Source organism: Nicotiana attenuata, unplaced genomic scaffold (genome assembly GCF_001879085.1).
Source record: "Nicotiana attenuata strain UT unplaced genomic scaffold, NIATTr2, whole genome shotgun sequence".
Classification (NCBI taxonomy): Eukaryota; Viridiplantae; Streptophyta; class Magnoliopsida; order Solanales; family Solanaceae; genus Nicotiana; species Nicotiana attenuata.
The window spans coordinates 2,518,903-2,530,212 of NW_017670235.1; the positions used below are offsets into that span (position 1 = coordinate 2,518,903).

The 11,310-nt window shown below is 44.7% G+C and overlaps 1 protein-coding gene across 1 annotated transcript; it reads left to right on the plus strand.

Moving 5' to 3' along the window:
* The first annotated feature begins 813 nt into the window (after window positions 1-813).
* LOC109236378 (serine/threonine-protein phosphatase 7 long form homolog) lies at window positions 814-1,835 on the plus strand. Its single transcript, XM_019402552.1, has 4 exons — window positions 814-997; window positions 1,088-1,344; window positions 1,460-1,537; window positions 1,692-1,835. Exons 1-4 carry the CDS (start codon window positions 814-816, stop codon window positions 1,833-1,835), a joined length of 663 nt encoding a protein of 220 aa, XP_019258097.1.
* Window positions 1,836-11,310: the final 9,475 nt, after the last annotated feature.

The window sequence follows — 11,310 nt, forward strand, 5'->3', positions numbered from 1 at the left end:
TGTTAGTTGATGTTGTTTATGGTCATTTAGTACTGTGAATTTAGTGCTCTTTAGGATTCTTTAGTGTATAATAAAAATTACGCGCCCTCATCAATTAACCCGGTTAGAGTACTCAATTATGGATCAAATGTTTATCAATTATTAAGTATTTATTATATGTATTATTGTACGATGATAAAATATTAGATATGAATCATAAAATAATTAGTTGACAGTACAAAAGAGACGTTGTCGAATTTATATGTAAAATATAAAAGTTAACAAACAAATCGTTACGAATGAAATACATTGAATAGTATTATTTAGTATTAACTTTTTAGTATTTTTATATGAATAATTATTAAAAATATCGTGATTAGTTAAGAAATATAAACATAAACCTACCAAATTTTAGTCAAAAAATCGAAGAAACAAACATATAAATAATTATTTTATTTATCACCCGAAGTGATAATATTGAAAATTTATCGATTAAATATTAATATAAAAAATATCATAATATATTTAAAGATGTTAAATAATTAAAGAGAAAAATACTTTAATTAATATTATTCAATTTACAGACATCGTCATGGATACTTCCCTGTGCATCCTGGACCTGCTGTTTAAGAGCTACTGTTGCCCAGAGTGGTCGTAGGTCTTCATACATATGGGATGGACAATTGCTGTCCTAGACCTTCCACCCTAAATGTATAAACGGTCTTTGGGACTTCATTAGGGACCACTCGTATAGTTACACGCCTTGAGCAGATGGGGTTTTACCAGATTATAGAGATCGGTCAGTTGTAGTTCGACAGGCCTCTGATCACGGATATGATAGAGCGGTGGCGACTGGAGACTCACACATTTCATCTACCTATTGGCGAGGCTACCATCACACTAAAGGACGTAGAGGTTCTATTCAGGTTGCCCGTTGATGGTATGGCTATCAGCTACCCGCAAGATCTTAGGGATTATACGAGAGAGGACTATCTACATATGTTGCAGTGGCTCACAGGTTTCCATCCCGCGGAGCCAACTGCTATGAGTGGTGCCGGTCGATTGTAGTTGTCGCCCGTTAGGCAACATCTGGTGGCACTGTACGCAGAGATTACTGATGACTCACTGGCAGAGGCTATCGAGCAACAGACGAGGCTATTGCTGCTGATGATGTTTGGTGGTATTCTGTTCCTGAACACTCCGGGAAAACTCATTAGCTTGCGATTTCTAGATCATCTGGAGCGGCTAGATGAATTACCTACTTACAACCAGGGTGGATATGTTCTAGCCTACCTTTATAGGCAGTTGTGCCGGTCGTCCATGGGTACCGTGAGAGACGTCGCCAATTTTATACCACCGCTACAGGTGATAACATTATCAATTCTTTCATGATTATAACATAGATAGTACAAAATGACTTAAATTTTACGTCCACAATCAATAATAAGTTTGGGCCTGGGAGCGGTTAGCGCAAATCCAGACACCTCTCCCACCAATAGCTCCAGATGCACCACCTCCAGCATTTCTACAACTTGCTAGGAGGTGGGTAGATAGGCGGGTCTGCGCCCGCGAGGTCGAGGCTCGACATATCTCCCTTATTATAGGGATTTGTTGGATTTACTTGAAGACACTATGTAAATATATGACTAAGTTTGTTTGATAATTCTTGATATGTCTTGCGTTTACTCACGATTCTTGTGTTTAATAAATAGTTCATATGGAGTCCATACAATGACGATCTCAGCGCTCGATTGCCAGATTATTGCTCCCGCAGTCTAGCTATCTGGATGTCTTCAGTCCCACTTATATGTCTCCATATAGTCGAGCAATATAACACCGAGCGAGTCCTTCGATAGTTTGGTCGATGCTACCTTATACTTATTCTGCCTAGTTGGCATTCCACACATTACGAGTGGGATGATAGTAGCAAGATCGACCAGACATACTTGGCCTAGCTAGAGGCTCAAATAGAGGATTGGGATAAGAGATATGTGTCACGACCCCAACTACCGGTCATGATGGTGCCTATCACATTACTAGGCAAGCCGACAGAAACCATAACCACAACCCATTTGCTATTAGCATAAAGCCTTTCTAGCACAAGTTTTAAATGCAGAATTCTTTATAAGTATCATAATGACAGAAATATGCGGAAAATCGAAACAAGAAATACTACACAACCCCAACAATCTGGTGTCACGAGTCTAGAGCCTCTAATACAAGTCTAAACAGCCTACTACATAAATAGTCTAGAAATACGGAAAAGTAATAATATAGAAGGGAGAAATCAGGGATGCGGACGCCATGCAACTACCTCAAAATCTCTAGCAAATGCTGGAAAACAGCTGAAAGCTCACTCGGCCGCCCGGGCACCTGGATCTGCACACAAGGTGCAGGGAGTAACGTGAGCACGTCAACTCAGTAAGTAACTAAAGTAAATAATGGACTGAAAGCAGTGACGAGCAGTTCAAAACATATAACTTTCAAATCAGTTCTGTTATAAATTTATCATTTTCCGTTTAAAACTTTGAAATCAGTTACTTGACAATATATCCAACAGAGGCTTATTTATAAGAAGAGTGAAAACAGTAGAAACATCATAACAAGGCCCTCGGGCAAGGAATCACTTAGAATATGCCCCCTCGGGCAGTCTCTCAGTCACTCGTGACTCAGCTCTCGTCACTAAGTACTCACTCTCAGTACTCGGCTCATCTAATATCATAACAATAGAAATTATAGTAACCGCATCGGCGTGCAGCCCGATCCATATATTTATAGTCGACTACGCTCACTGGGGGTGTGCGGACTCCGGAAGGGCTCCTACAGCCCAAGCGTCATATCACTGCGGCGTGTAACCCGATCAAATATATATATATATATATATATATATATATATATATATATATATATATATCGCTACGACGTGCAGCCCGTTCTACATAGATATCGCTGTGGCGTGCAACCCGATCCATCATGTATATCAAAAATGTCCTTACCATTAGGTTCTCAACTTCTATCAATCATTAGCCTCACAGCCTCTCGGGCACCACAACAGAAATGAGGGAACTCAACACAAATAGTCCTCACAATAGGAGTAGAATGATAAAACTAGGTTAAACATTTAACAGGTGAAAAAGAGACTGAGGATATGTTTTTTTTAACAAGTAAAGTGAGGAAAACAGTCAAAATGCCCCTAAGGGTTCCTACAGGTCGATACAAGGCCCCAAACATGGCATAAAGCCCGTAATACAGTATAAGGATCCAAAATCCAGAATAATATAACATTTCCAAGTAAAATACGCGGTGTAATAGGCTAAGGGACGGACCAAGTCACAATCCCTACCGGTGCACGCCCCCACGCTCGTCACCTAGCGTGTGCATCACCGTATTTATCAAACCAAGTCAAATATCGGGGTTTGTACCCTCAGTTCCAAATTTACAATGGTTACTTACCTCAAACCTGTGATAATACTACTCCGCGATGCCTTTGCCTCTCGAATCGGCCTCCACTCGCGTTGAATCTAGTCAAAATCAGAACGAATACGTCACAATATGCTAAGGGAACAAAGCCCAAGCGAAAATAATCGAAAAATACCAAAAATCCCGAAGTTAGCAAAACCTGAGCCCCGGGCCCACTTCTCGAAACTCAAAAATTTTCACATCCTTAGATTCCTCGTCTTCCCACAAGTTCATACATACCAAGAACACAAAAATTGGAGTTCAAAATTACCCCTCAGATCCTCATTTTAAGCACTCTTAAACTCAAGCCCTAATCCTCCTTTTTAGCCTTTCATTTCCTTTAATTACACCCCTAAATCCATGAACATCTACCATAGAATTGAGTTTTAGGTCCAAAATTCCTTACCTTGACGAAGTCTCTTGATTTCCCTCTTCAGAATCGCTCCAAAATCTCCAAGGTCTAAGGCAACAATGGTGAAATAAACCAAAATCGCGAAATGAAATAACATATAAGGTCTGCCCAGGCCTTTCCTTATTTGCGGTCCAAGATCCGCTTCTGCGGTACCGCATATACGGTCCAACCATCCGCTTCTATGGAAATTCATTAAAGGCCAAAATCGCTTCTGTGGTCCACTAGCCACATCTGCGGCTCCGCAAGTGCGGGCCCCCTACCGCATCTGCGGTTCCAATCTTTCTCTCCCAAAACCGCATCTGCGGTTGTTCACTCGCATGTGCGACACCGCACCTGCGGTCCCCAAACCGCAGGTGCGAAACCACCAGAAGCAACATTATTTTCTGAAATCTCCCAAGTTCAAAATCTTCCCGTTAACCATCCGAAATCACACCGAAGCCCCCGGGACCTCAACCAAAATCACAAACATGACCCAATACCTTATTCAAACTTGTTCCAATCATAAAATCACCTCAAACAACATCAAATTACTCAAAACACATCGAATTCAAGCCTAAGTTTCTAAAATCTTCCGAAATACGTTTTTGATCAAAAACCCAACAGAACCACATCCAAATGACCTGAAATTTTGCACACACGTCCCAAATGGCACAACAAAGCTACTGAAACTCTCGGAATTCCGTTCCAACCCTTATATCAAAATCTCACCTATCAACCGAAAATTGCCAAAATATCAACTTTGCCAATTCAAGCCTAATTATACTCCAGACCTCCAAAACCCATTCCGATCACACTCTTAAGTCATAAATCACCACCCGAAGCTAACCGAACCATCGAAACTCACATCCGAGCCCTCTAACACATAAGTCAACATCCGATTGACTTTTCCAACTTAAACCTTCTTAAAAGAGACTAAGTGTCTCAAACCTTATCAAAAACATTCCGGACTAGATCCGACCAACCTGATACCATAAAACACAGATAACGAAGGATAAAGAAATAGAAATGGGGGAAATAGAGCGGTAACTCAAGAGACGACTGGCCGGGTCGTCACATTCTCCCAACTTAAACAAACTTTCGTCCTCGAACGAGTCAAGAAACATACCCGAAGCCTCAAACAGGTGAGGATATCTGCTCCGCATCTCTCGCTCGCTCTCCCAGGTAGCCTCCTCCACGGGCCGACCTCTCCACTACACCTACGCTGAAGCTATATCCTTTGACCTCAACTTCTGAACCTGACGTCCCAAAATAGCTACTGGCTCCACACCATAAGTCAAATCATCCTCCAACTGAACCGTATTGAAATCCAGAACATGAGACGGATCCCCAATATACTTCCGGAGCATAGAAACATGAAATACTGGATGCACACTCGACAAGCTGGGTGGCAAAGCAAGCTCATAAGACACCTCCCCAATCCTCCGAAGTACCTCAAATGGTCCGATGAACCGCGGACTCAACTTCCCTTTCTTTCCAAATCTCATAACACCCTTCATGGGTGAAACCTTCAACATAACCTTCTCGCCAACCATGTAAGATACATCTCGAACCTTCCTGTCCGCATAACTCTTTTGCCTCGACTGCGCTGTACGAAGCCTCTCTTGAATCACCTTCACTTTCTCCAATGCATCCTGTACCAAATCAGTCCCTAACAGCCTAGCCTCACCGGGCTCGAACCAACCAACTGGAGATCTACACCGTCTCCCATACAAAGCCTCATATGGAGCCATCTGTATACTCGACTGGTAACTGTTGTTATAAGCAAACTCTACGAGCGGTAGAAACTGATCCCATGACCCTCCGAAATCAATAACACAAACACGTAGCATATCCTCCAATATCTGAATAGTGCGCTTGGACTGTCCGTCCGTCTATGGGTGAAAAGTTGTGCTCAACTGCACCTAAGTACCCAACTCTCGCTGGACAGACTTCCAAAACTGGAAAGTAAATTGAGTGCCCCGATCTGAAATGATGGAAACTGGGACACCATGCAACCGAACAATCTCCCGAATATATATCTCTGCCAACTGCTCTGAAGAATAAGTAGTACAGATAGGAATGAAGTGCGCAGACTTGGTCAGCCTATCCACAATCACCCAAATAGCATCGAACTTCTTCAAAGTCCGAGGAAGTCCAACAACAAAGTCCATAGTGACCCTCTCCCACTTCCATTCAGGAATAACCATCTGCTGAAGCAAGCCACCCGGTCTCTGATGCTCATATTTCACCTGCTGACAATTGAGACACCGAGCTACAAACCCCACAATGTCTTTCTTCATTCTTCTCCACCAGTAGTGCTGCCTCAAATCCTGGAACATCTTCGCGGCACCCGGATGAATGGAATACCACGAGCTATGGGCCTCCTCCAATATCAACTCCCGAAGCCCATCCACATTGGGCACACAAATCTGGCCTTGCATCCTCAACACTCCATCATCACTAATGGTCACATCTCTAGCATCATCATGCTGAACTCTGTCCCTAAGGACAAGAAAATGCGGATCATCATACTGGCGCTCTCTGATGCGATCATATAAAGAAGACCGAGAAACTACACAAGCCAACACCTGACTGGGCTCAAAAATATCCAATCTCACGAACCGATTGGCAAATCCTGAACATCAACTGCAAGAGGTCTCTCCCCAACTGGAATATATGCCAAACTCCCCATACTCACTGCCTTTCAGCTCAAAGCATCAGCCACCACATTGGCCTTTCCCGGATGGTACAATATAGTGATATAATAATCTTTGAGCAACTCCAACCATCTACGCTGTCTCAAATTAAGATCCTTTTGCTTGAACAAATGCTGAAGACTGCGATTATCAATGAATATCTCACAAGACATGCCATATAAGTAATGCCTCCAAATCTTCAATGCGTGAACTATGGCAGCCAACTCCAAATCATGAACGGGGTAGTTCTTCTCGTGGGGCTTCAACTGACGAGAAGCATATGCAATAACTCTACCTTCCTGCATCAACACACAACCAATCCCTACTCTCGAAGCATCATAATACACGGTATATGAACCCGAAGCTGATGGAAAAACCAACACTGGTGCTGTAGTCAAAGCTGTCTTGAGCTTCTGAAAGCTCTCCTCACACTTGTCCGACCATACAAATGAAGCACCCTTCTGAGTCAACTTGGTCAAGGGCGATGTGATAGATGATAATCCCTGAACAAAGCGGCGATAATAGCCTGCTAAACCAAGAAAATTGCGAATCTCAGTAGCTGAGGACAGTCTGGGACAAATCTGCACCGCCTCTATCTTCTTTGGGTCAACCTGAATCCCCTCACTGGACACCACGTGTCCCAAGAATGCCACTGACCCGAGCCAAAACTCACACTTGGAGAACTTCGCATGAAGCTTCTCCTCCCTCAATCTCTGTAATACAACTCTCAAATGCTCTGTGTGCTCCTCCTGACTACGCGAATTTATCAAAATATCATCAATGAAGACTATGACAAACGAATCAAGATATAGCCGGAACATGCTGTTCATCAGATGCATAAACGCTGCTGGGGCATTGGTCAGCCCAAAAGACATAACCAGGAACTCATAGTGACCATATCTGGTCCTGAAGGCTGGCTTGAGAATATCCGAATCCCTGATCTTCAACTGGTGATAACTCGAACGGAGATCAATCATGTAGAACACCCTCGCTCCCTGAAGCTGGTCGAATAAATCATCGATGCGAGGCAAAGGATACTTGTTCTTAATTGTTACCTTGTTCAATTGCCTATAATCAATGCACATCCTCATTGTGCCATCATTCTTCTTCACAAACAGATCCGGCGCACCCCAAGGTGACACACTAGGCCGGATGAACCCCTTATCTAGGAGTTCCTGAAGCTGCTCCTTTAACTCCTCCAACTCCGCTAGTGCCATACGATACGGCGGAATAGAAATAGGCTGAGTGCCCGGCACCAGATCAGTACCAAAATCAATATCCCTGTCCGGTGGCATACCCGGCAGGTCTGCAGGAAATACATCAGGGAAGTTCCTCACAACTGGAATAGAATCAATACTGGGAGCCTCAGCTCCGACATCCCTCACAAAGGAAAGATACGAGAGACAACCCTTCCCAACCATACGATGGGCTTTGAAGAAAGAGATCACTCTACTAGGAACATAATCAGTCACACCATGCCACTCGATCCGCAGTACACCCAGCATAGCCAAAGTAACTGTCTTGGCATAACAGTCTAGAATAGAATGACACGGAGATAACCAATCCATGCCCAAAATGACATCGAAATCCACCATACTCAGCAATAAAAGATCAACTCAGGTCTCCATACCCTCAGTAGTCACCACACATGGCCGGTACACACGGTCTACATCAACAATATCACCCACCGGGGTAGATACATGAACAGGTAAAGCAAGAATCTCATAGGGCGTACCCAAATAATGAGCAAAGTATTATGACACATAAGAAAAGGTGGATCCGGGATCAAATAATACAAAGGCATCTCTGTGGCAGACTGAAATAATACCTGAAATGACAGCATCGGAGGCAATAGCATCAGATCTGCCTGGAATAGCATAAAAATGGACCTGACCGCCCCCTGATCAACCTCCCCCTCTGGGGCGGCCCCTGGCTGACTGATCCCCACCCCTAACTGGATGGGCAGGTTGTGGTGGAGCAACTAGAGCCGAAGCTGATGACTGGCCCCTCTGCTGGGATAAACTAGCGACACGGCGGGGACACTGCCTCCTCATATGTCCAAACTCCCTGCACTTATAGCAATTCCCCGGTGTTGGAGATGGGGACTAAAGGGAACCCCTCGCATCGGAGTGACTAGCAGCTGCACTCGGCATAGAAGAGCCCTGAACAGATGGAGCACAGGATGAGCTCTGAGCTGGAAGGGCACTAAGTGATAACTGGCCTTGGTGTGAACTGTGAGAACCCTGGCCCGATGACACCCCTCGATAACCTGAGCGATCAGTATGACCATGTCGGAGTTGTCGACCTCTGCCGTGTTGAAATTGGCCCCTCGAAGGAGCACCACTATAGCTACCAGATCCTCGAGGCCTCTTGGCCTTCCTCTCCTCTCACTCATGGCGACGGACAGACTCAATCTCTCTCGCAATATCCACAACCTCCTCGAATGTAGCACCAGTCACCCTCTCCCTGGTCATGAGAATACGAAGCTGGTATGATAGGCCATCAACAAACCTCCTGATCTGCTCTCGATCGGTGGGAACTAACCAAACTGCATGCCGGGTTAACTCAGAGAATCGCATCTCATACTGCGTCACTATCATCTCCCCCTGACGTAGCTGCTCAAACTGCCTACCAGCTCCTCTCGGCGCGACTGTGGTACATACTTCTCCAGGAAGAGAATAGAGAACTGCTGCCAAGTGAGGGGCGCTGCACAACCAGGCCTACGCCTCCCACCAAGTGAAGGCAGCCCCAGAAAACTGAAAGGTAGTAAATGCCACACCACTAGTCAAGAATCCCTGTTGTACGAAGCATCCGCTGGCACTTATCCAAAAAGCCCTGGGCATCCTCGCCCTCTGCACCACTGAACGATGGAGGCTGGAGCCTACCAAACCTCTCAAGTCGACGCTGCTCATCATCCGGCATGACTAGCACCACAAACTCCTGGGCTGGTACAACCGGCTGGGCTGGAGGTGCCCCCGGTGTCTGGAGTCCCTATACAACCTACTCAGGTGTGCGAGCAACGGGGGTCTGGATCCCTCCCCCGATCTGTGAAGTAGCTGCGGCTGTAGTAGCTAAAACCGCCTGAGCCAAACCGGTACACACTGATAAAATCTGAGCTAAAGCCTCCTGAAGGCCTGGAATCACAATAGGCACCGCTGGTGCCTAAACTGGTGCTGTTGGAGCATCTATAGTTGGAGCCTGATCCTGAGCTAGGGTAGCTGGCGGATTAACAGGTGTTGCCCTCGCTGCTCTACCTCTGCCACGACTACGACCGCGTCTACAGCCTCTGGTGGCCTCAGCTGGTGGCACTGGTGGTCGTCCACCCCGTCCGGTAGCTCGTGTCCTCACCATCTGTGAGAGAATAAGAATAACAGAAGTTTAGTACTCGGATCTACAAGCTCGCACGATAAGAATTTCAAGAATGTGAAGTTTCCTAAAGGTTCTGCAGCCTCTCGAGGATAAATACAGACGTCTCTGTACCGATCTGCGAGACTCTACTAAACCGGCTCATGACTTGCGAGACCTATGTAACCTAGGATCTGATACCAACTTGTCACGACCCCAACTGCCGGTCGTGATGGCGCCTATCACATTACTAGGCAAGCCGACAGAAACCACAACCACAACCCATTTGCTATTAACATAAAGCCATTTCTAGCACAACTTTTAAATGCGGAATTCTTTATAAGTATCATAATGACAGAAATATACAGAAAATCAAAACAGCAAATACTACACATCCCCAACAATCTGGTGTCACGAGTCTAGAGCCTCTAATACAAGTCTGAACAGCCTACTACATAAATAGTCTAGAAATGCGGAAAAGTAATAAGATAGAAGGGAGAAATCAGGGCTGCAGACGCCATGCAGACCTTGAAATCCCCGGCAAATGCTGGAAAATAGCTGAAAGCTCACTCGGCCGCTCGAGCACCTAGATCTTCACACAAGGTTCAGGGAGTAATATGAGTACGCCAACTCAGTAAGTAACCAAAGTAAATAATAGAATGAAAGAAGTGACGAGCAGTTCAAAGCGTATAACTTTCAGATCAGTTCTGTCATAAATTTATCGTTTTCCGTTTAAAACTTTGAAATCAGTTACTTGACAATATATGCAACATAGGCTTATTTATAATAAGAGTGAAAACAGTAGAAACATCATAACAGGGCCCCTCGGGCAAGGAATCACTCAGAATATGGCCCCTCGGGCAGCCTCTCAGTCACTCGTGACTCAACTCTCGTCACTAAGTACTCACTCTCAGCACTCGGCTCATCTAATCTCACAACAATAGAAATTATAGTAACCGCTGCGGCGTGCAGCTCGATCCATATATTTATAGTCGACTACGCTCACTGGGGGTGTGCAGACTCCGGAGGGGCTCCTACAGCCCAAGCGTCATATCGCTACGGCGTGCAGCTCGATCAAATATATATATATATATATATATATATATATATATATATATATATATATATATATATATATATATATCACTGCGGCATGCAGCCCGTTCCACATAGGTATCGCTGCGGCGTGCAACCAGATCCATTAGGTTCTCAACTTCTCTCAGTCATTAGCCTCACAGCCTCTCGGGCACCACAACAGAAATGAGGGAACTCAGCCCAAATAGTCCTCACAATAGGAGTAGAATAATAAAACCAGTTTAAACATTTAACAGGTGAAAACATGACTGAGGATATGTTTTTTTTAACAAGTAAAGTGAGGAAAACAGTCAAAATGCCACTAAGGGTTCCTACAGGTCGGTAAGAGGCCCCAAACATGGCATA